General features: G+C 38.4%; 1 protein-coding gene across 2 annotated transcripts in view; it reads left to right on the plus strand.

Annotated features, from left to right (window-relative positions):
• Window positions 1–26,772, plus strand: part of SPINK4 (serine peptidase inhibitor Kazal type 4) — a 186,292-nt gene that overhangs the window by 31,673 nt on the left and 127,847 nt on the right. For both annotated transcript variants that reach the window (XM_044061933.1, XM_044061931.1), the window contains exon 2: window positions 4,480–4,511. In XM_044061933.1, the coding sequence (XP_043917868.1) occupies window positions 4,480–4,511 (32 nt within the window). The remainder of the gene's footprint in view (window positions 1–4,479; window positions 4,512–26,772) is intronic.

Raw genomic sequence — 26,772 nt, forward strand, 5'->3', positions numbered from 1 at the left:
TTCATCTGCCTTGCGTTTATGCTCATGAAACTTTTTATACGTTTCAGGTGTTAGCTTAAAAAATTCTAACAAACAGTTCTTAACAGCAGTATAATCAAAACACGCATGATCAGAAATTTTAGACAACACAGTTACAGCTTTACCATGGAGTAAGAGGAGCAGGAACCGTACCCAGAGCCTTTGGTCACCATCATACCCTCTCAAACATATGAATGACACTATCAAAATTATCCCCCTCTGTAAACTGTGGAAGAAATTTACTGACCTTTTGTGCTTCTGGGGTCCAGTTACTGCCTTTCCCATTACCTCCATGACTCGGGCAAAGAGTCAGCATCTCCTTTTCATGCCGCCTCTGCTGCTCCCTTTCCATAGCTTCCATTTCCAAATGCTTGGCCTTCAACTCAAGTCTCTTTAGATCCAAATAGATTTTTAAGTCCTCTGCACAAAGGTTGAGCTGTCCATTCCCTGAGTGTTGTACATCTCCACGGCCAGTCTGATCATCCACCTGGTTGCTGTTTTTTGCTGCAGCTGTGACCAAAGCTGCAGTCATGTCTGCCTTAGTCAGGTTTCCCTGCACTAGTCCTTTAGCCTGGCACATCTCAGCTAACTGGCTCTTTGTCAGCTTTCCATACTTTTCTGCCGACATGCTTGCCTGCTCTCCCTGACTGACTAAGCTAACAAAAGAAATAAAACAATTGTGATCTGAACTCTGAGTATTCACTGCATGGCTAATTTAGAGTACAAAAACAATTAGCATGTGCCAACCAATTAATATGTGGTGTGGATATCACACCACTGCTAAACAATTAATATGTGATGCCCGTGCACTGGCCCAGCAATCAAGGAGCCTCAGTCCTCACCACTAACATCAGTGAGGGATGTCCACATAGGGGAAGATAACAAATACACACACAGTAAAGTACAATTTCCCTTAAGAGCACACAGAGATCACCGTTAGTCTGTGGCTGCTTTCGCCCTTTCTCTCCAGATCCCCTATAAGACTCCCCACTGGTACAGTTATAGGATCCACATCTCAGCCTATTGGGCAAGCTAAAACCTCTACCACTCTCTCTTTCCAACCAGTGCTTTGTGTCTCTGCACAAGTAGCTGACACACACACACACACACACACACTTTTGAGATATGAGTTATATACAAACACACAGACACTTCTGGGGAAGGCTGGCACAGATTCTCCAGCTGTGCCACCCTTTCTGCCCAGTGTAAAAGGTATTACCAGCTGCTACCACCCACTAATATCAGCTGCTAAAAAGGCCCTTAACAAAGGGTGTCCAATTATTACTGTGCAATATTATTATCCAAATGGTGAGTGTGACTGAACAGCAAAGCTTATTGGAGTGAATTGGACAGTATCACTATATACATGCAATGTACTCTAGAGCTTAAATTATCTCTACACAAAACAACCACAGTTTAAAGGTTTAAAACATTTAGTAATAAATAATAAAAACACAAAGCAATACTTCTTACTACACAGTGCTAGTCAAGAGTTCAGAGATCACATGAAAATGCTTAAAATAATACAATAGAATAGTTCTGACATAACACAGAAAAACACTTAGTCTAATCTTCCTATTTCCTAGCTATTTCTAAGAGAAACACTAAAGTGTAAGATCCTACTTACATACAGAACACAGGCAGATACAGGTGAGTTGGGTGTTCTCAAGACAAATGCCAAATGATCTCTGATTCTCTCTCTCTTTAAATTGATAGCACAGTGCTGCTTCACATTACATTATTCTTAACAATTTTCTGTTTTCTCAGGTTAACAGAAACTCAGAGGTTAATAGCCCTTTTGATCTTGCAGCTGGTCAGGAAGCCAGAGGAATAAAATAAATTATACATGTAAATTCTAGCCATTAACTCTGGCCTCAAAACAATAGGAAGAATACCTTCATTTAGACATCTCGGCTACGAGTTTTGACATCAAACCATTACACAATGCTTGACTTATCAGCCTTCCTACAGCAGAGTGTACTGTTGTTACATTTTTGTAGCTCCACATTTAACAGCATTTTCTTCCATTTAAGAGAAGAAACCTGTGGCTTATATTAATATTTACAAATGACAGAATTATCTACAAAATTCTATCTGGCTATGCTGGCAGCCTTCACCTATCTTCACAAGTAGTATCTCACAATGCGTGTAAATTAAACTGTATTTGCTAATCCCAAGCTGATATGCTTACTCATTTTATATAACTTCCTTGGAATGTTATTTCTATTTATGTTTGCGATGAACTCTGAATCTTATCCATGATGCCACACTGCATACTAATTACCATCTTCACTCTCTACCTGTTTTGATCCATCAGAGCTAACTGCAGTCTCAGAGCCTGTGCTTCTGTAATGTCTGTACAGCTAACTGTGTTTACCTTTAAACCAAATCTGGGTTATTCTTCCTCCCACTGTACTGCCCTCTCCATCTAGAAAATCCTTTCCTTCTGAAATTTACGACTGGTAATTTTATTCTTCTTTCATGATTCTCTTAAATATTGTGAAACAAGGCCATTTGTTTACTCCTATTAATCTGCTCTAAAGACTACAATGAATTGGCTTCAGGTTCACCTCATCTGCCCTTTGTCCTTTTATATACCTTTCCTTACCTTCTTCTTTCTCTGCTTTCTTTCTGTCTTAGCCATTGTGTTTTCCATAGTTTCAGATTTAACATTGGTGTCTTCTTTTCAGCGTTGTTATTAGCTCTATTGCTGCTTTAAGCATCACACTCCATTTTTAGTTTTCTGTGGCCCATGTCACTGTTACTATATTCATGTCTGTGCATTTCATCTCTGTACATTTTACTAGCAGGGGTATATAAATCATATATGTAAAATAAAAGGTGTCATTATCTTCTTTTTCTGTAATTAGTTTAGCTTAGATCACACTGAGTTAACAAAATATGGGCTTACTTGTATAATTTCATTTTGCTTACTTTGTTTTATGTCACTGTGTATAGATGATATTTAATGGACTGTTGTTCTCCTGGCCTCATATGTTAAGACACACACATGCACAAGCACATGCACTCACAAACACACACACACACACACACACACTCACACACACACACACACACACACACACACACACACATACACACACACACACACACACACACACACATCTGCTATCCTTTCTTATGTTATTGCTTTGTTTTATTCCTTGCTCAGTGTGCTTTCGAAAGTCACATGAATGAACAGAATCTATGATATCTAGTATTCCTAATCTTACTAATGAAACCTATGACAATAAAATTACTTTCACATGATTCCTTAGTACAGTTCATCTGCAGCTTGTAATACTGTTGAAACTTAACAGGAGCATGTGCAGTGTAGTGAGGAATGTGTTTTATAACCACAATACTGCTAAGTAAGGCTTATTTCACTGTGGAGCTGTGTAATGCAAGACAAAAATGCTACAAATGATCTTTTCAGCTACTTAGATTTGATAGTACAGTGTGGGGTTTGTACAGTTAATCATTAAATAAATATTTCCCTTGCTAAAGCACTTTATTTGTAGATTTTCATAATGTATTCGAATCTCATAGTAATGACTGCAAAAGTGATTTCTAAACTTAAGAATTTCTTCATAACAACAAATATATTTTAAAAATGAATCATAAGATTTTATTTTTAGTACTAAGTCTTCTATTTGTTTTAACTGCTCTTTTTTATAATTTATGCAAAAAGATCAACAGTTCATGATAATTTTCAGTGCTTAAATGTCTTTTTAGCAGGTTGTTAGAAATCCACAAATAAATTATCTATGTAGTCTCGACAAATAATGTAATGCAAGCTTAATTTGGGTTTCTTCTAGATTCAAACTAAAAATCGCTCTGGAGAAACCAAATGAGGGACCAAGACCAGAGAGCTATAAATAATTAATAATCCAAAGCAGCTTTATTCACAAGACCAACAAAACACACTGTGTTTTTTGCTGGTCTTGTGAATAAAGCTGCTTTGGATTATTAATCGTTTGATCTCCGGTCTTGGTCCCTCATTTGGTTTCTCCAGAGCGATTTTAGTTTGGTTTTTGTTTTATTTTTCGCTTTCCATCTCCATTGTGTGGTTTTCTTCTAGATTCCATAAAGTGTATAAGTCACTATTAGCATCTAACTAAAACTGTAATATTTGAAGCTTCTGCCTTTCATTCTGAAATTAAGTGACTGGTGAGTTTGAGGCACTTTTATTGACTGTGAACATTTAATGATTTATTCATAATTTTAGTAAGTTGTTTTTGCTCCATAGGATTATATTTAAATCAATAGTCTGGGAAGCAAGACACCTTGGTCTGAATCCAGTCTGCTTCTTCTTGTATAGTGCAGGACAATGCATTCCTTTATCTTCCTTACACATGGAGTTTCTTGTAAAAGACATATTAAATGATTAGTAGGACTGCAAATTAGCAAGCTGACAGAAAACAGTAATCTAAATATTATTATCCTAATAATTTATTGCAGATGTGAAGTCTGAAGTAATAACTGGAAGAATGGTAAGGCAGTTCATTTTTTATACCTGATGTAGTAATGCTTCATCATCAGCTTTTCTTTCATTTGTATGATTTTTAAGTTATTTGGTTTTAATTAAATCTAGAATCAGTCACTGTTGTGCTTGAACTAAACTCAGTGCTCACCAACTCATGACTTAATGCCTAAATGGACTTTGCAAAACCAATTACTATTGCTGCATATTTTGCCACTTTACAATAGGTACATGCAGAAATGCACAGCCAATACTTGTTTTTGTAATGACGGAATGGAAGAAATGCTAATGAATCCACCGCAAGGGGTGCTGGAAGCTGCTGAAGAGAGAGCATGTGTAAGGCAAAAGGGGTACTCAGTGATTTAAAAGGGCATTTTTTAGCTTTCTACTGTTATAACAAAATTATATATACATATATATATATATATATATATATATATATAAAATGTAAATATGAGTTATGTTTGGAATGAATTTCATAGAAATGTAGAAATGAAGCTAATATTGCTCCTGCTTGGTACGTGATCGAGGAGCCATATATTCACATGTCAGAGACAAATTGAAGTGCTGTTGTGACACATGTACTCCTGTACACAAAGAACAACCACCACAGAAGAGGCTGGGGGAAGCTGTTATACACTTCACTCAGACTGTTCAACACTGTAGTCAGAAATATGAAGTGTTAACAGCTTCCCGTTGCCCTTTTGGAGTGACTGCTGGCTGCTGTAATTTTCTAATATGTGAATGGAGCATAACAGTAGTAAGAAATACTTAATAAAAGCATCATAATTATTTTTCTTCTGTCAGAATGATGTTTTACAAGCATGCTTATCCTCCCAAATTCAGAGCATAACCACTGTGATCCATACACTACGAGTCAATATCTTTCAAAAATAACACATAAAATGCATCACAGAACATCTAGATCCTGGCAGTGTCCGCAACTTAGGTTTTAGAAGTGGAGCCTGGCACAGGCTTATTGAGGGCTTCTGTCCTGGACCTGCCTGTTCTACAACTGGCCCTGCTCAGAGGTATGTACGGAAGGTCACTATAACTTGTTTGGGACTGGGAAAGTATAGTTGTTATTTGTCTAATTTTCCTCACAATTAAACCTCAGAAGTATCCTCAGAAGGTCACTGTGGCTTTTGTGAGGCTGTGACAGTCTGGTCATTATTTCTTTAAATTTTCACACAATCATACCTCACAGGTATGCACACAACATCATTATACCTTGTGTAAGGGCAGTGTACTGTCTAGGAGCAACAAGGTAAAATACTTAACTGATTTTTTCACTTTTTCTCACAATTACACATCAGAAGTGTACACATGTGGCTAACTTTGTGAGGTGGGGGTAATGGAGCATATTGTGAATATACATCTGTGATTAACAAGTTAAAATATATTACTATATTCTGGTTGTCAGAAGGATACACAGATGGTAGCTGTCTTTTAGAGTGGGGTGAAGAGTCAAGCTGTATGATATGTGACAGTAGCTATCTGAAATATATAACTGAAGCCATTTATTCATTCAGTTCATCCCAATTTAACATAAGTGGGATACAGAGAAGGTGACTTTTTTTGGCAGGGAGACAGACACTATTCTAAGATATGATTTGTGTATCTTTGGAAACATTTATCTTCTCAACTTATTGGGAACCATTTTTGTCAACTTTGATCATTAGACCTTGGGTACAACTTACTTTTTCTTGTAAGAAAAGGTAAGATTAACTTTGTTTTTAATGAATCGTGATTTTTTTTTGACAAGGCTATAATTGTAACAAAAGGCTGAAAAAAAAGCTTTAAGATACCTCACAGCATCTAGAGCTCCATGGCTTCTATGGCCAAGTAACCTAGGAGTATCCACCTTTTTTGGTTCAGGGGCTACTTACTGTACAGTTCAGGGGCCACTTACTATACTTGACAAGGTTTGGGGGGGGGGCATATTACCATGCCCAACATATATCTGTCCATTCAAAATGGTTTGCTATGGGACATACCGAGGGCCAGATAAAATGATTCAGTGGGCCAGACTGTGGCCCAAGGGCCACCTGCTAGACTTCCCCACTCTAGACTATCAGCTTAATTGCATTAATTCCTCCTTAGTTATTACAATGTAGTCTTGGCCATTTAAGGAGCGGTGAAAGGATACAGGGAGAAAATGAAGAATAAGAATGAATTTCATTCTTTAGCTGCTAAAATGTGGCTCAGAGCATCTAGAACTCAATGGTTTCTGGGTGTGGGGATAGGTGAGCTGAGACCTCTGGTTTAATTTGATTATTTTGTTCTCTTTTATTATGGTGTAATCTTGGCCATTTAGGATATATTGACATAATGCAAGGAAAATTTAAAGAGGGTAACAAAGTATTAGAAAATAAGAAAAAAATCATCTGAATGGTGTCACAAGGATAGAATTGGGGGAAGTAGGGGGCACACTGGGTGTATGCAGGGGGGTAGTGATGGTGGGGGGGTCTATGAAATCCTTTTCTTAGTGTTACATTTCACCAAATGCCAGTCAAAATATTCAGTACTGCCAGGGGCTGCCCTATTTAAGTATATTACACAGCTTATCAAGAAGGTTTGTTACTCTCCATAGAACATTTTATAACACTGTAACATCTGGATATGAAAAAATGTGCATTATGTTTGGTTTTGGCAGATTTCTGGCATACAACAATCCTTTTGAGTATATCTTTATGTAGTACTACATATCATATATCTGGTTGCATAATAGTGTTAATCATGCCCATGTAGGTGCACTCCTCTAGCTGTTTAACTGACGTTTAATTACTGGTTTTGTCCCTGATGAGTCGTGCACAGCAGTAGTGATGCTCGTCCATATGGGTGGCCTTACAACTGACTTGGGTAGTTAAAATCCTGTCAGCCTTACACACCTCATCTGCAAATCTATGGGGTGTATCATAACTAACCTCATAAACTGTTACTTGACTATATCTCTCAACAGTTTGGCTTTGTGAAGGGTAGACTCTGTCTATTTAACCTGATAAACTTCTTCAAAGGGGTTACAGAGGCTGTAGATAGTGCCCAAGCAGTTCCTATGGTGTATGTTGACCAGGTAAAGGTCTCAAACACCATTCCCCATGCTGGCATCATACAAAATCTAATTGCTTTAAAAATCAACCCATATGTGGTAAGATGAATAGCAAACCAGCTGAAACACAGAACCCACACAGGCCAACTTGCAGGTACCTCATCAGAAAGTATGAAAGTGACTAGTGGTGTCCCTTAGGGCTCAGTGCTGGGATATTTCATTTTTGGTATTTACTTCTCACATTTTTAAGTAAAAAGACAAGACCTCAGGCTAACAAAGCTTGCAGATGACTTTAACCTCGAGGTTCTTGTTAAGTCACCCTGTGATACCCAAATTCTCCTGAATTAATTCTCCCTAGTAAACTCTTGGTGTACAAAACCTGAGCTCAAACTAAATGCTTTAAAGTGTTGTATCAGTTTTGGTTGATAACCCATCTACTAATCATACTGTATAGCCAACACACCACTACAAACTGAACATTTTGTCAGGTTCCAAGGTACTTGGGCTAATAGCTCCCTCTCTTTTGAGCATCATGTGACAATGATTGTCATGAGATAGTTTTATTTAGCTCATCTAATTGCCAAAGGAATATCATCATGTTCCTACAAATGTAATCATTCCCTTTTACTTGGCAATGATCAGGGCAGTGATTAAGTACACTGCTCCTTTTGGGGTGTATCTCATTAATTATATCAAATAATTACTAAGACCCCAAAGGTTCTGAACAAAAATGATCACAGGCCTAAAGTCCCTGAACTACGAAGATATGCTGAAAGCTCTATCACTTTATTCAGTGTTTTACAGACGTTTAAGGGAGATCTGTCTTGCTTACTGCACCATTAGAGACTCATCTGTCTTACGTCACCTATGTCTCTGCAAGTTCAATATCTCCACCAATACTAGAACCAGGGAACTAAATCTCCTGCAACAGATAAATACTGCACAGTGGAGAGGCATGCTTATAAGGCAGCTCCTCCCAAGTCTTTGGAATTAACTTCCCCATCATATTAAGTAGTGTGATTCACTACCTTACTTTAAATATAAACTAGTGACTAGATGGGTATCTGTAAATTTACTTTGGGTTTACTGGTATGGCCCTCCCGGAGAAAGGAGATGCTGCCTGAAGGAGGGTACTGGCAAGGTGTGAATGGTCATAAGATTTGTTGGCCTTGGAATATCTATGAATCTATGAATCTAAGCTGTTTTTATTGCGTACTCACATAGCTTGTCAAGAAATCTCTGCCTACATCGATAATGATCCTGAACAGCATAAAGTGGGTGTAAGAAAATGAATGATTGAATGAATGAATGAATGAATGAATAATTAAATACAACAAAATGATTACTATACTTAAAGTCAGTAGAGCACCGGTGAAATATGCCTCTGTGAGGGGGTGGCTGTGGTGGTGCAGCAGTTAGAGCTGTCACTTCAGAGCAAGAGGTTCTCTGGTTTGATTCTCAGCTGGGGTGCCTTCTGTGCAGAGTCTGCATGTCCTCCCTGCAGTCATGTTGATTTCCTCCAGGTGCTCCAGTTTTCTCCCACGTTCCAAAGACATGCAGTAATGAAACAAAAAATTAGTACACACAGCTGAAGGTAGTCTTGCCAAAAATGAACCAAAGTAAAAAACAATGCAGACATACCACCATAGACACGATAAAATCTGTGATTTAATAAAACTCTTAAAAGACAAAACCAGGATCTGAAGAAGGATTTACCGAAAGTGCCTATCCTACGTTTTATTAAACCACAGATTTTATCGTGTCTATGGTAATATGTCTGCATTGTTTTTTATTAAAGACATGCAGTAGGTGGATTGGACACTCTAAATTGGTTGTAGGTGTGAGTGTGTGTGTGAGTGAGTGGTACAGATGAACTAACATGGCTGGGCTAGCCACCCGGCAGTGTAAACCTTTGCTCAAGATAATTGTCACTGCTGAAGTGACTCCCTGACCACATGTGCAAAATGGGAAAAGGGGTTGCGGATGAATGGATGGATGGACATATTCTGCCTAAATCAGGCTATTAGACAGGTGATCCAGAACCTATCCTGGTTCTCAGTAGGTGAAAGGCAATAAAAAGGCAAGCCTGTGCCAATTTATGAAAATTAAAATTTAATTGTAGAACATACCTCTTAACTGTACAAAGTATGTACATGAATATAACGTCTCGTTTAAATTGTTACCTTTACTGCTGTTTATCCCAGGTTTTGGCTGAAAAGGTTCAATAGACCAACCCACTTACCTGGTAAACAAACAGCAATCAGTCAATCAATAATCAATAAATAAATAAACTATCCAGAATTTAGCACAACATCCCTGATTTTGCCTCATATTTTGCCATTTCCCTTGTAAAATGCTTGATTTTCTAGTAAGTCTCTCGGAATCATATCTTTCTCAGCTCTCCAGAATTTTGCAGAATGTCCAGAATATTGCCTGATATGTTTGGTCTGTTCTTCATATAATTTGTGGTTTTCTAGCAAACGACTGAGGATTGTGAATACTAAATGTGACATATGAGTCTAAGATTTCATATCCTTCAAAAAATGCATGTTAATGCAAAACCTGTTATTCTAGTAGTTTTCTAAGTTTAGAAGAGCAATATTTAAAATCTATCCCTGATTTTGGCCTTTTATTCTCCCATTATTTTTTGCTTTACCAAGAATTCTCATGCAAAATTTGAGAGGTATGCAGAGGATTACAATAAGTCACTAATACTAGACATTAAAGTTTCATACTACCATTGCTTAGAAAATACAAGTTGATACAAAACCTATTCTAATAAAATTTTAAATGAAGAAATAATGTTTAAATAATTTCCCTGGTTTTGAGCATTCATTCTCCTGTCATTTGTCTTGACAAAGAAGTTGATCTGTATCAACATTTGTGCAGTCACAGAAACCTGGTTCAAAACTGCGGTGAGTACCCCAGCCTTACCTGGTTACTCATCCTTTCATACATTCAGACCCCAAACTGTGGGCAGCAAAGCCAAAGGAGGTAGAGTTTCAATATACATTAAAGACACACACACCTCCAGGCTGGTCAAACAGTATGATGCACAGGAGACACTCCAGGTGTAGTTAACCATTGACAAGATCCCTATTCAAATTATAGCTAGCTACAAGCCCCCAAATATGACTCAAGATGCCCAATCCACCTATCTGGACCTCTTCAAATCTATCAAGATTCAACCATTTATCCTGATCCTAGGTGACTTTAATTACCCAACCATAGACTGGAAAAACTACTCATGCCAGAACACAAATGCCCAGAGCTTCTTAGATTTTATCAATGCAATTGCCTTGGAACAGTTAGTTGATACCCCCAAAAGAGGTAATAATATCTTGGACTTGGTATTAACAAACATGAGTAACCACTGCAGCACCCCTACAGTATCATCCTCCCTGGTAAGATCCAACCATAAGGCAGTCATTTTCGAAGTCACCATCTCCCCTGACCCACCTCTAGCTAGGATCAAACAAAAAAACTTCTACAAAGCTGATTACAACCTCCTGAGGGATGGTATAAACAGCTTCATAGCCCCTCTCCCTCTGTAGGAACTGGCACCGATGTCCAAATCTACACCAAAGTACTATATGAGCATTTATATAGATGCATGGAATCAGGAATACCTGAGGGGACAAAAGCATCTTCCACAAGGAAGAGTAAACCTTGTCTGGTGGACATCTGCAATAAATAAACTATATAAAAAAAGGAACAAAATTTGCTGTCCAGGACCAAGAAGGAGTAGGTGCCCAATTGGAAGCAATCTCTCCTTAGCCTGAATAAGCAAATAAGAGCACTAGTGAAATCCTTTAAAGCCAACTTTGAGTCCAAATTGGCCACATCTATGAGATACTTGCATAAGGCCTTCTTCACACATGTCCACAGTCTCAAAGGAACCCCCCAGATCTGATCAGAACTGGTGGTCATGGACACCACATACACAAATGCTGTAGATATAGCCAAATTACTGGCTGACAGATTTAGTGAAAACTACTCCTCTCTGTCCCCCCATCAGTAAATCAGGACATCCCCAGTACCTGCCCCCTACCCCTTATCTCTATGGAACAGGTCATCACTGCCCTCTCAAAGGCAACAAATACAGCCTCCATGGGAATGATAACATCCCAGGCTGCATCCTACATGAACTCAGGCATGAACGTGCAACATCATTAGGCAAGCTATTCAACCAAAGCCTGAGTGCCAAATTTATCCCAGCTGAGTGGAGGACAGCCACTGTCAACCCTTTACACAAAGGTGGAGCGTCCACCGATCCGGGAAATTATAAACCCATCAGCCTAAGTAGCCTGATCTGCAAGGCCATGGAATGCATTATCATGGAACTCATTAACAGGAACATTGGCAACCTCCAAACACTTGACCCCACACAGTTTGGCTTTGTCAAGGGGAGGTCATGTCTGTTAAATCTGGTCAACTTCTTTGAGACAGTCTCCAAAGCCATGGATGAGGGGAAGACGGTGCACACTGCCTATATTGACCCGGCCAAAACCTTCAACACTATTCCCCACTCGGGCATAATAGATAAACTCTCTCAACTAGGCATCAATCCATATGTTACCAGATGGGTAACAAACTGGATCACTGATAGTACTCACCTAATTAAAATAGGGGAATGCCAGCTCAAGCAGTAGACCCGTAATGAGCAGCATACCCCAGGGATCAGTCTTGGGGCCTCTGTTATTTGGAGTATACTTCTCTGAGGTTTAGGCCAAAACTAGTGGGCTATGGCTGACCAGGTTTGCAGATGACTGCAAGCTGGGCGCAATCATCAATTCCCCAAGTGATGTGGACGTCCTCCAAGATGGTCTCACCCAAACAAATGACTGGTGCCAGAAACATGGCCTCAAGCTGAATGCCAAAAAATGCTTCATCATCCCTTTGGGGAGAGTGATGTCCTCACATATTATCACATTAATTACAATGTCTTAAGTACACAATCAGTAGTGAGTGATTTGCCACCCAGGTTGACAGCAACTTAACTTTTGACCACCATGTTGCTTCCATTGTAGGGAAAGCTTTCTACATGGCCACCTCATAAGTAAAGAGTATCAAATCCAGGGACAAAGAGGTCATAACATCCCTGTATTCTTCCTTTATAGACCAATTATTGAGTGCAATGCCCCCTTTAGCATGTACCTTGCAAAGCACATGCAGCAGCTGGAGAGGCCACAGAGGTTCCTCACCAGAAGAATCCAGGGGCTCAAACATCTATCCTACATAGATAGGCTAAAAGCCCTGTCCCTCTACTCAGTTTCATACAGATTCATCAGAGGTGACCTCTGTCTGGCATACAAAGCAATCTCAGACTCCACCTTGATGGGACTGCTGCACATCCGCAAGTCAAGCTCCACTCGAGTAACCCATATGCACGACCTCAGCTTGGTCTGTGATATCAATAGGACTTGTTGACAAGACAGATTTGTGTCCCAGAGACTCCTCCATTTGTGGAATAGACTTCCTCTCCATGTCAAGCACAGTACATTATTATCCCTTTTTAGATAACTGGATGGGAAACAGAAAATATACCCCTGGGATTCCACTTGTGTCCCTGCTGGACAGGGGCTTTGGGTGCTGACTTGTCTAAACATGGGCTAAACTCTTGTCTAGCCTTATAAGGGCCTCAGGGCCAATAGCCTGGTAACTTGCACATGCATATTCATTTGCATTGCCAGTGCAAGCTTGGGTATCCAGAAAACAATAATTTATTATGATTATTATGATTTATTATTCAAATAATCTTTTTCTGGTTGCCTGAGCTTGCAGTTATTTCAGAAACGCCAGTGTGAATGTTTCTGTGTAATAGCGATTCTGACAGCAGTTTTAGGGAATATTGTTCAGCTCTTGAAAGTGGGGGGAGGGACTCTCACCCCCCTTTCTCTATGGTTCCAGCACCCATGATCCACTGATTAATCCAGTATCAGTGAGAGCAGCTGTCACTTATACTGTTACGGGTGTCTGAAATTTGAAAGCCTTTATGCAGCAGGACATGTTTTGCAAATATTGTCTCTTTTCATTTTGTTTAAATTTTCCATTATATGACTTAAAAAAGCAATAGAGAGTAACTATGCTTTGTGCTTGACCTTACACAGTAGAGAAAGGGTGTCACTGCATGGCCTAGGATCTTAACAGCTTGCAAATGTACTGTGTGTGAGGGATGCGAGGGTGGAGTCATACTTAGTATTAATATTAGAACTGCAAAAACAGGTCTTCAAGGCATGAAAAAGAGATTAATTTGTCTGGGTTACACAGAAGAAAATATTTTCAGCAAATTCCATTGTGTAACAATTTTAAATTGGACATGTTCAGAGGTAAGAGAAGTTATACAAACTCCAATAACTTGCTTTATTCCTTCTTGTTGAAGTGTTACTGACATAAGTCTTTAACTCATTCACTCTAGTGGAGCTCATGAAGTTTGCACTGTAACTTCCAATGGGAGGGCCCTAAGCCTTTTGACAGAATCAAATTATGTCCTCACATAGGTTCACAGGTTCATAGGTGTGTACTAGGCTAATGGCCCTGGAGCCTTTACAAGCCTAGCCCATAGGATTACCCTGGCATTGTGCACCTTACCTTAGTTCCCAGTGCCTCTGTCAAGTAGAGCCACTGGAGTGATCCCCAGGGTGAATTTTCTATTTCCCATCCACTCATCAAGATTTCTCATGAAGAGAGCCAGTGAGGTGCTCTGTTTGACATGTATGAGAAGTCTATTCCATAGCATGGGCAGTCTCTGGGTTATAAACCTGTCCCTCCAGCATATTCTGTTGATTGTGGCAATGAGATTGAGGTCTCTGGAGCGTGTGGTGTCGAGGGATTAGGATTTCTTTAGATGTAGCATTTCTAACCGAGCTGGGTTAGACATGGCTTTGTAAGTCAAGCAAAGATCTCCCCTAAGCAGGTGATATGATCAGAGAATAGTTGGAGTTTTTTGCGTCTGTATATATAGGACAAGAGTTTAAGGCCCAGGATCCTCTTTGTGAGGTACTTTTGCAGCCTCTCCAGTTGTTGCAGGTGTCTAGTGAGGTACATGCCAAATGGGGTATTGTACTCAATGATTGGTCTAATGAGGGAAGAGTAGAGGGAGACAATGACCTCTTTCTTCCTGGATGCAAAACCCTTAGTAATGAAATGTGCCACATAGAAGGACTTTCTGACCACAGTGACAATGTGGTGGTCAAAAGAGAGATTGCTGTAAACCTGTGTTCCCAGATCTCTTATAATGCCTTCTGTGTTCAGTGGACTACCATCAATGTTGTAATTTATGGTTTTTCCCAAAGGGGATGAAAAGACATTTTTTGGCATTGAGCTTAAGGCTATGGTTTTAACACCAGTCGTTGATCTCAGTGAGACCTTTCTGTAGGATGTCAACATCACTTGGGGAGTAAATAATAGCTCCCAACTTGCAATTATCTGTGAACTTTGTCAGCCAGAGTCCCTTCGTGTTGGCCTGAACTTCAGAGAAGTAGATACCAAACAGCAGAGGACCCAAGACCAAACACCATGGGACTCCACTCATGACTGGTCGGCAGTCTGACTTGGAGTCAACTACTTTCACACTGTGGGTTCTATCTGTGAACCAGTTTGCAACCCACCTAGTGATATAGGGGCTGATGCCTACCTTAATGAGTTTTTCTATGATTCCTTACTGGGGAATGGTATCAAAGGCCTTGGCCAGATCAAAGTAGGCTGTATGAACCACCTTGCCTTCATCCACAGCTCTGGAGACTGACTCAAAGAAGTCGACCAAGTTAAGTAGGCATGATCTACCCTTCACAAAACCAAACTGTGTGGGATCCAGAGTTTGGAGATTCCCTATATCCTTGTTAATTAGGTCCCTGATGATGCACTCCATAGCCTTACATATCAGACTCATCAGGCTAATGGGGCGATAATTCCCACGGTCTGTAGTCACTCCTCCTTTGTGGAAAGGGATGTAGCAGTGCGCCATTCGGTAGGGACAAAGCCTGAGGTGAGGCTGTGACTGAAGGTGAGTTGCCAGTTCAGTATGTAGTTCATGTAGAACACAGCAAGGGATATTGTCAGGTCCCATAGAAGCTGTATTCTTGGCCTTGGACAGTGCTGCTTTAACCTGTGTAGCAGTAATACTGGGTGCTTGGCAATCTACTGCTATTGTGATTGGTCCTGGGGGGGGGGGGTAAAGTTGGCACTGAATCTGTCAGCCAGTATATTGGTAATATCTGTTGGCTCCATATAGGAGGTACCGTTGAGCAGTAGCTCAGAACATATCTGGATATTGCCGTGGAGATTCTTTACTAACTATAGAAGGCCTTGTGGTTGTCTTTACTATCTGCTGCAATTTGGTTTTCATAGCTAGCGTTAGAGGATTTGATTAGGGATCTCAACTTTTCGTTGAGGCTGAAAAGGGAGTTTTTCCAGTCTTGGGACTTAACCTTATTCCAGCATCAGTTTCCTCCTTCTGTTGTAGAGTTTGTTTATGGCAGGGGACCAGCAGATTGGCTTCCTTTTTTTTGGAGGAGAGTGTCTTGGCTCTATTGGGTATGACGATATCCATGCCTTTGTCTACCAGTTCGTACAGTACATTGGTGTATGATTCGGTGGTCATGCAAATATTCTCCATTTGCATGAGTGCCGTGAAGTTAGCCACATTTGTTTTAGGAGCCCAAAGTTAGCTTTGGAGAAGTTTTTCATGGTGGTTACCTTTGTGGGGGTTTCAAACAAATGTTCATATCTCTGGAACCATAGGGGTTATGAAAGAAGTATAAATGGCAAACTTTTCAGATCATACAATTTTTATAGTGATAGTATTCTTTAGGTTCTATGTCTTAAACCAAATTTTATAAGTCACAGTAAATACAGTACTATTACATTTGTAATATTTTATAAACAACTTACAATATCCCAGCAAAAACTCAAGTTACACTCATACAGTTAGCAGCATTTTATTGATGTAGCTGAGAAGGAAAAAAGATTGCACATGTTAAAACTATGCTTGACATTTAAGTTACTTATGGGTGGGAGATGTATGTAGGGCAATGCCCTCCTATTGGACTGATCAGGCTGGGAGCAGAGAAACAGTATGGTTGAGAAGAAAAAAGAACACTTCAAAAACTGATCTTTTGAGGTTGGTAGCGGTGAGCTGGACTGCATTATTTTCTCTGGCTGCAAACAAGGTGATACAAATGAAAATGTCAGAAAAAGTCTGTGGTCGTTTCTTTGTCCGTAGACTGTGTGTGGTCGTTTCTTTGTCCGTAGACTGTTCGGGAATATGTGCAGCATGTAAAAACATGTGATTTATATCAGCAGCTTACCCATCCAGGGAAAGACTAGGATTTGTTGTATCCGCCTCTTCCCAAGTACTGCGACTGACACAAATTAGTTGAAGACCAGCTGTAGGTATCGTAAAGTATTAATTGTAGTGAGATCGAAAAGTTAGTTTAGGGAGTTAAATCTAAAGGAAAGAAGGAAGGCTTGTCCATTTCACCCCTCCCGAAAAATGCAGTCGGTGTATAAAAAACACATATGAGCAAGCAAAATTCTTTATATAGACTATTTTATTGTTTGTAAAGATCTATAAAACACTTTTGCAAGCTACTTCTGACTGTAGATGGCAAGGTATCCTCATTTGGTTGTGGTTGGAAACAGTGGTGCATTGCTTGCAGTTGTATGAAAACAGTCTAGGAAATTGAATGAGGTGTAGAGAAGACAGCCAGAGATAATTCATGATTCTGCTCTGTTTCACCAAAATGTAGATTGTGAATAAACAAAAGAAATATAAAAGAAACAAAATTAAAAAAAAAGAGATGTATGTATATGAGTGTGTGTGTGTGTGTGTGTGTGTGTGTGTGTGTGTGTGTGTGTGTGTGTGTGTGTGTGTGTGTGTGTGTGTGTGTGTGTGTGTGTGTGAGTGTGAGAGAGAGTTTGTGTGTATACGTTTGCATATTTGAAAATTCCAGTTTGTCAAAACACCAATACACTTGGGGAAAAAAGGATATGGCATTTGGTGAAGTTTTAAACAGGTATAGCACAACTACACACACACACACACACACACACACACACACACACACACACACACACACACACACACACACACACACACACACAGATATAACACCTGTTTGATGTGCAATTCATAAGTCCTAATGACACTCCCACATTTCAGTTGGGTTTATAATCTTTGCTAACAGATATACAACAATAGGTATATGGCCTTAAGGTTAAGTTCTGCGAGGCATAAACAACCATAATTATATCACAAACCTTCATAGTACTAGATAAAGTAGATGAATAAAAGTAAAACCAGAGTTCTGCACAGTTTTCCATTTCTTTACACTGTACAGTACATTAGTACAGTATGCTTATCAGCAGGGTTACCTGCTTTGTCGAAAGCAAACCCTCCACCTCCAACTCCCATGATAAGCCCCTAAGATTAGCCTAGAAATTCCTTTAATAGTGTCTATTAATCTTTAACTTATTTTCTAGAATTCTTTAATCTTGCTGAGTGCCTAAATGCTCTAATGTCTCTCTTCACCAACTCTCTGCTCCTGCAGTTGTTGACCACATGCTGTCTTGGTGAGATTACTTCATGGCAATAGAGTTCACAAATGGGTTTGCCAAGGATAGTTCAGATGTAGATATTTGCTCTGTCTTGAGACCTCAAAGTTGTTGTTCCACAGAGAACAAACTGAGGGGCAGTTCCATCTTAATACGGAATGAGGCAGGCTTGATTAGAAAGTTGTAACAACTGAGGCTGATCATAATCCGTGTCGTGGAACTGAATACATAACACAATCCCATTTGTCCCACTAGTCCTTCTCTTAGAAGATTCTGTGCCCTAGAATTTGAATTGGATTACTTTGAGTTTAACAATAAATACAGATGATATATTTTGTGAGTGCCCTCTGTAACCACAACTTTGTACATTCTGGTCTTTGTGGGACTTTTTATTTCAGCATTTTTCGCTTCCCACAGTTAAATATCATCTGCTCCCCAGGCCTCCCCTTGAATGTGACCTAAAGAAGATAGCCTGCCCTAGACTAAGTCCAGCTGGAGACTGAGGCTTTCTGAGGCAGTGTCATATTGCTGCCGTGGAGTTTTTTTCCCCCAAAGGACCCACCTGCATTGCACACCGGCACCATCACAGGGAAAGGTATAATATGGGCTATGCTATCCATACTTCTTTGTGAGACTCAGCACCTCCCTCCGGGACCACATAAACCCACACCTTAAGATGGACACACACTTCCTCCCTTACTGTGCCATCAAGTGCCTGAATAGCTATTTGAACTTGGATCACACGGGGCATAGGCAGGGTTTATCCCTTTATGCCACCAGTGCAGGCTAGATTTGGATGTTTCAATTGCAACAGAAGTGGCTAGAATGTATTTTGAGACAGAGGTCCTCTACCAGTTGAACACAGAATGCTTCCAAGGTTTACACTTCCTCTTTTGTCAACAATATTAGCTCAATCAGAGCACTCTTGTATAGGAAATTTACCACCACCTTATCCTTACAACAGTTGAACATAGACTCTGCTAGCATCTAGTTTTCTATGTGATATTTGGGTTAAGAACTGGCTGAGGCATCCTGAATTCTCCATCAAACCGAGAGTCTGAAGTTACTAGAGTTATATTTTTATTTTTTATTTTATTTTACATTTATTGACCGGGATAGTCTGTCAGCGTGTGAAGCCATTTTTAGCAGAGGCCCGGGGAGAAAAGCTCCATTGCAAACAAGAATAACATTGACAGGTACAATGTTTTACATAGCATTTTACAGACATATTTAGAGACAGCAAGGAAGTACAATATACCATAGGCACATTTGTGTAAAGGCGAAAGTTATTAGAATTCTATATTTAAGTCATGTTTGTATATATATATATATATATATATATATATATATATATATATATATATATGTTTTTTTTTTGGAGGGCAGGAATACATCTTTAGTCATTCATTTTTTTTGGAGGGCAGGAATACATCTTTAGTCGTTCATTTGAGTACACTTTAATATGTATACCCTTCAAAAGAAAAAGGAATTATCAGGTTATCCCCTTACTGTAGGTAGCTGGTAGGTGCTGTTAACTCTGCTGATAAAGATAAATGGAAAAGTGGGAGTGGGGTCTACATGGTGACTATAAAATTGTGAAAGTTATTACAATTCTATATTTAAGTCATGTTTGTGTATGTGTGTATATATATATATATATATATATATATATATATATATATATATATACTTTTTTTTTTGGAGGGCAGGAATACATCTTTAGTCGTTCATTTGAGTACACTTTAATATGTATACATATGTATACCCTTACAAAAGAAAAAGGAATTATCGGGTTATCCCCTTATTGTAGGTGGCTGATAGGTGCTGTTAACTCTGCTGATAAAGATAAATGAAAAAGTGGGAGTGGGGTCTACGTGGTGACTATAAAATTTAGGGGATGAAAGTTGATGTGGGTTTAGGTGATATTAGCCTGGCTTGGTACAGGAGCAGAGCCATTTGTTAATGAGGTGGTCTTTGAGCAGGGTTTTGAATTGGTATAGGTTGGTAGTTTTCAGGATGTGTTGGGGGATTGAGTTCCAAAGCTTAGAAATGTGGTGGGAGTAGAAGGCGTCCCTGGCTTTGTTGTTGCTTTTGGATACTTGGAGGAGAGTTTTGTGTGAGGATCGGTGTTGCCAAGTTTTGGCATATGGCTGGAGTAATTGTTGTAGGGCTGGGGTTCTGTTTGGTTGGTATATAAGTTGGTGGGTAAAGACAAGTTGGGTATAGATTAGTTGTTGTGGGAGCTCTAGCCATTTTATTTGTTGCAGGGCAGAGCAGTGGTGAGACCTATATGGGGAGCTAGTGGTAAACTTGGCTATTTTGTTGTAGGCTGACTCAAGTTTGGTGAGGTCAGTTTTGTTAAGGTTTGTAAAGATGGGAGAAGAGAGTAGATAAAAGATGAGTCCTGGCAATGTTTAGTCTAGATTGCCTAGTTAGGAAAGCATTAATTCAGTAGAGAGAGCCTAGTCTGATGTGTTTTTTTAACGGTTTGAGAGAGGTGTAGGTTGAGGGGCATTTGCTTAGCAACCTAAGTACAATTTATTGGGAGAAGTGACTTTAGACTATGGCCAGGCAAATAGGATGGAGGACATTTAGTTATTGCTTCCTGGGTAGTGTGCACACCACCTGATACTAGTTAATACAGAACAGACAGACGTGTTAAGTTAATGCTAGAAACTGCACCTACATTGCTGGTAACAGGAAAGCAGACACTGATTGGTGTTAGGCACCCTGTTGGAGGCATTTTCAAATGCTTATGGGGTTTCTTGACTGATGGGTCCTTAGCTTTAAAGGCAGTACATAGGATCCGTGATATAGGAAACCACAAGGATGTATTTAGCACTGTGCAGCTGTAGAAAAATGAGAGTTAAATGGGGTTATAACATTAGCTGTGTGGAACCAGGATAGTATGCAGTTAGCAGCACCTTTCAGCACCTGAATCACAGTAGATTTTAACAAGTACTGGGATAAGAAATATGTTATGCAGTTTACTTTCAAAACAGCAGGTAAAAAATCCTCAGAGGCTAACCTTTCAGCACATGCAACACATTACATATTCAACAAGTAAAGGCATAAGACAGTATATTATGCAGTTTATGTTTGAAACAGCAGTTATTAAAACCTCAGAGGCTAACTGTTATTATGAAATTCTTTAAGGGAAATGGATATTTACAGGCTTTGAGATATGTGCTGTCCAGAAATGTTAGGGATCTAGGGTTGACTCTTATGTTTTTCACCTCCTTGCAGAAAAGAAACTCCTATAAACTCTGAGTTATTCCCATATTCAACATACCCTAATAATTTTAATAGTTTTATGAATCTGCTTACTCTATATTATGATAAGAATTCAAGAAGCTTGAGGCCTTTTTTCATCTTAGTACATGCCAGTTTGTTTAGGTATATCTGTGGCCTGAAGAGTTCCATATAAAATCAATCACCAGTTTGATAACTTGACTAAAACAAAATATCTGAAATCTAAACCAAGAAGTGAGCTAAGACAATTCTAAGTGTTGAATGACACCCCATCTGTGCTGACATAGTCATTAAAACTGGATGGTCAAGTTTAAAAAAAGTCAATCCACACATTACTATGGTGAAAATATCTGTAAATCTTTTTAACTAAAGGTCTAATTCTTTCAGAGAAGGGAAGACAAAAAAGTTAAACTCAAGGAAGAAATAAGAGTGTTTGAGGCTAAAGAGGAAACAAAAAGGCTTAAAAGAGACAAGGCACCTGGGTCAGATATAGTCACAGCCAAAATATATAAATCAGCTCTGTTTTCTTTCTTCATTAAGCAAGATGAGAATAAATGACATACATTTAAACCAGTCTTGCACCGCACTTCTACATAAAGCTGGCATAGGCCCCAGTCTATCTAAGAACTACTGACCCATATGACTAAATATCATGGACATAGAAATAATTACAGATAGACTGGCAAACAGATTTAAGCTATTCACTTCTGACATAGTTTTAGATTGCCATATTGTATTTATGCCCCAGTGCCACATTCAGTATAACAACATAATACTAGAATTAATTAAATACTATAAAGGAACATTTTACATGGAAAAAGGAGTTGTAGTCCTAGACAGATTGAAAGCTTTTTTGGCAGCTTCCATAGTTCCTTTATTCTAGACTGTCTCAACCCACAACTTTTGTGAATGCTTAATGCACTCTTTGCACCAGGTAGCATCTACAAGGTTGAAGATAAATGGGTGCACTTTGGTCCCTATCAAAATCAGGTCTGGCATCTAGCAGAAATACCCACATTCTCCACACCTTTCCATCCTTTCTCTAGAACCACATTTTTATTAAATCCACAATCACCTAAGAAAGCAGAGCACCCATTTTGGAATCTGAGAGATTTTAATAACAGCATATGCAGATGGAATCCTGCAATACTTAACAAACCCATAGAGTTTTGTCCCTTTGTTGTTGGAGTGGAGATCACTGCAGAGTATACTGATATGTCAAACTGAGAGTTGATAAGTGGATTAAATAGTGAGAGTCAACTAAGTGCATCTGATACCCCAGCAGGATTTAAAATATCTTGAAATTTATTATACCACATACTGCAATTCACTTCTGGTAGGCAACCTGTCAGGAATACTAGACCAGGTCATATCTGATCTGGACAGATGGTTGCAGTTATACTTTAACATGCAGGCCTGTGCCTCAGTTATAAAAATGAATAGCTTTCTTATAATGTTTTTTTTTCTTCTGTTGAATAACATATCACCTTAACTGATTTAACAAGCTGAAAATGGACTTTTGATTAGTTTATTGCCTTTACAGATCTGCAAAACTATCGGGTGCTTCTTCTCAGGGAATAAAACAGCATGAAATCCTCTATAGAAATGCAGTTGATAATTAGAAATACTAAAATACTTCAGAGTAGTGTCATTTATCACTTTGGTGAAGAAGAAAAAAAAAAAGAAAAACACTGAAACAACAATCAACTGCTTGTGAAGGCTCCTGCAATACAGTACTAACTTGTGGAACAATAACAGCAGTACAGAAAGTTCAGGAAATGTAACCTAATATAGTATTGAAAGAATAACTACAAGAGCTACAGTACTTAGACTAAGCATTGTAATGCAACACTACCAGGAAAAACAGAAGACCATTTATTGTCATGATTCTGGGGGCATTGCCAATATTTGTAACACAAATCCTGAATTAATCTCCAAAATATATGACAAAATAGCAGTAAGACTGAGAAGGAAGAAATATGGGTACAGGATGGCAGCAGTACTGTCAAAAAGTCAGGAAAGAAAGATGATGACATTGATGAGTACAACTAAAGGGGGCATTTGTCATTCAGGGAAATGGAGAACCTTAGCATCAAACCTCCATGGCAATAAATGCTACTGGCACTCCAGCATTATCAGCTGTAGAAGCTAACAGGCAGCTTGTTGCACTAATATAGCCTTACTGGAAGAACAGGTGGATGGAAGGAGAGCTCCAGCTTACTCAGAAGAACAGTGGTACTCAGACTACAGATAATGGAATGGATAGCACAGCTTTTTGATGGTAATCAAGGCTGAACTGAAAGCAGGAACTGAATTCCCTTATAGTATATACCTCTACTAAGTAGAAGATTAAAATCCACATAAATGGATTATTTCTGCACAACTCATACAGCATTAACATTCTCTGCATACAGTGAAAAACTAAGCAGAGGAAAAGAAGGTCACTGTCTTGGAACTTGTGAGCTGAAGAGGTACATGAGTAAGTGTAATATTTCTCTCTGTGGCAAAATCAGCACAGATTATGTTTATTTTCTTGATGATGGCATTACTTCTGGGGATAGAAGTGCTACAGAATGACATAAGGATGTCCTTGTTAAAGAGTTTGCTGTTGGTCCTGTGCCATTCTCAACCCAAGGCTCACATATTTCATATTTTTCAACATCTTTCAATTTCTTAGATGCAACCTTCCGTAAGACACGCAATTCACCTTTACTCTATCATGTAGAATCTTTCTCACGCCATAATCATTTTTATCCTATGATTCTAAATTCAGGAAATAAGGAAAGTTAAGCAGCAGTCTTATATGACACTAGTAGCAGTCATCAAATATCCCTCCTACACTCTTATTGGGTAAAAGTATAAGTAGAACAGCTTGGTGTGAAATTCGCAACCAAAGTCATAGACAGATGACAACAGTTGATCTGTTGCTATTTTCTTTATGTCTTTCTCTATAATTCTCAAACACAAAATTAAACAAAAAATGTACTGACTAAAACAAAATTAATAACTGCCAGAACACAAATACCAATGAAACCACTTTTAATGATTCTGGTAACTCTGCTATTCGCCTTCTCAGAATAATTCACCCTTACAATGTGGTAACATTTATTTAAACCCCAGTAAGCTCATTAAACAATTGAATCATTAAACAATTAAACACTAAATCAGTTAAAGACACAACCCCATATTTATACAATACAAAATACAAAAATTCCAACTTATTTCCCATTGTGTATATATATATATATATATATATATATATATATATATATATATATATATATATATATATAATATAAATATATATAAAAAACATATATATATATATATATATAAATATATATATGAATAAAAACATATATATATAATTATATATAAATAATTACTAATCTTTACAAACTTTAATTCTCACTAATAAATTGCTATATTTGATTTATTTTTTATTATATATATCAAATTACTAAAATAACTCCCAAACTCATACCCCTTGAATACAGTATTCTTTAATTCAGAATCATCCTACTTTCAAGCCTATTCAATTCCTACTTAAAACTGCCCCCCCCCCTCTAAGTGGATGGGGATGAGCCAAAATACTAAAAAATAAGCTCTGCCTACAACCCCCAGGTGCTACAGAGAAATGTTCAGCAATGGGGCTATTCATGTTTCATTTTCTTACATCACTAAGATGCTCCATAAGCCTGACTTTAACCTTGCATTTAGTTTGACCACTGTACCACTTCATGTTCTGGCACCCACACCCAATTACATATTCTACTTTACAGGATTCACAATTGAATCCTTCTTAGCTAAATATTTCCTACCATTAATTTTTACTCCTGTTAAATTTCTAATGTTGGGAAAATCCTTACATTTACCACAAGCCCTAGCCCCCACTCTGTCTCCCTTAATCATAGTCCCAGAGTTAAAACTCAGTAATTCCTTCAAATTGCTATACCTTCCATAGGAGAAGGTCACATGTTTAGGGAACAACCTACTACCTGAACATCATGGCACATTATGTGCCACACATCCTTAACCACCCTTTCTAATATGCCTGAAATGGGAGAAGACCTAGTCCAAAAAAATAATTTTTCATCATTCTTAGCTTCCCTTTCACAATTTATCAAATTATGCCTAACATTCCTACCCCTATAAAATTTTCTCTTCCCACCAAAATTCTGAAGGACCACCTCCTAGCATCTCTTAATAAAGCACATGAATAACCCCAAAATAATAATCTGTTATTTACCTCATCCAAACTTTTCTTCCTTAATATTTCTTCTGAGGTATTGTGATAAATTCTACCAAACTCACCATAAGAGAGTAACTTAATCAGATGGGGGTGGGGTGGGGTGGATGCGTCTTCCATGAAGAGAACGATTAACAGCTGTTGGTTTTCAGTAAGGTCTGTATTGAATGGTCATGTCTTCCTTAACATAAAACTATATGTCTAAAAATGCAAAGGAATTGGAGCTCATCTCATAAGTGAAATTTAACCCATGTAGATTTTTGTTCAATTCTTCTATAAATTCCTAAAACTGTTCCTGGCTACCCTCACAAATAAAAAAAAAATCATCAATAAACTTTTTAAAACAAACAACCCTCTACCCCCTCAAAAATTGTAGGATAAATGAACTGCCTTTCAAATTCATCCATATATATAACAGCATATGTAGGGGCATAAGGTGCCCCCGTTGCTGTTCCCTTCTTTTGTAAGAAAATTTCCTTCTCCCAACAAAAATAATTATGAGACAGAATTCCAAAAAACATACCAAAAAGAAAGTATGGGGCCCTTCCCCCATGATCTTATTCATTGCCTCCAACCCCCACTTTAACTCAATAATATTATATAATAAGTTAACATCTACCGTGGTCCAATAATGATGTTCCTGCCAATGAATGTCTAATACAATTACACAGCTCTGCTGTATTCTTAATATGTGCTGAGACTTTCTGTAGATATTTCTTGAATTGATAATCCAGAAAAATCCCCAGATTCTGCAGGTATGAGCCCACCCCTGAAGCAATCGGTCTTCCAGAAGTGTCGGACAAATCCTTATGTATTTTGGGTATCACATAAAATACAAAATTTTTAGGTTCATTGATATGCAATTTTTTCACTTTTTTCCCCAAGAAAACCTAATCTCTCCATCCTTTTTCCAAAAGCTCATGCAATTCCGAATGGAAAATATTAACAGGATTTTTTTGACAATTTAACATATTCCTGATGGTTACATAAAAGCTTTTTAACCATCTCACAATATTTCACTTTATTCATGGTAACCCAATTTCCACCCTTGTCTGCCTGTTTGAAAACGTAATTATTTAAATGTCCTCACAATTTTTGTAAATCTGTACAAAAGTGGTTTTGTTATTTGTGTTGTGGCCATTATTTATTTCTCTTGAATTCACCAAG

Source organism: Protopterus annectens, chromosome 2.part0, assembly GCF_019279795.1.
Source record: "Protopterus annectens isolate FY-2018-M chromosome 2.part0, PAN1.0, whole genome shotgun sequence".
NCBI lineage: Eukaryota > Metazoa > Chordata > Ceratodontiformes > Protopteridae > Protopterus > Protopterus annectens.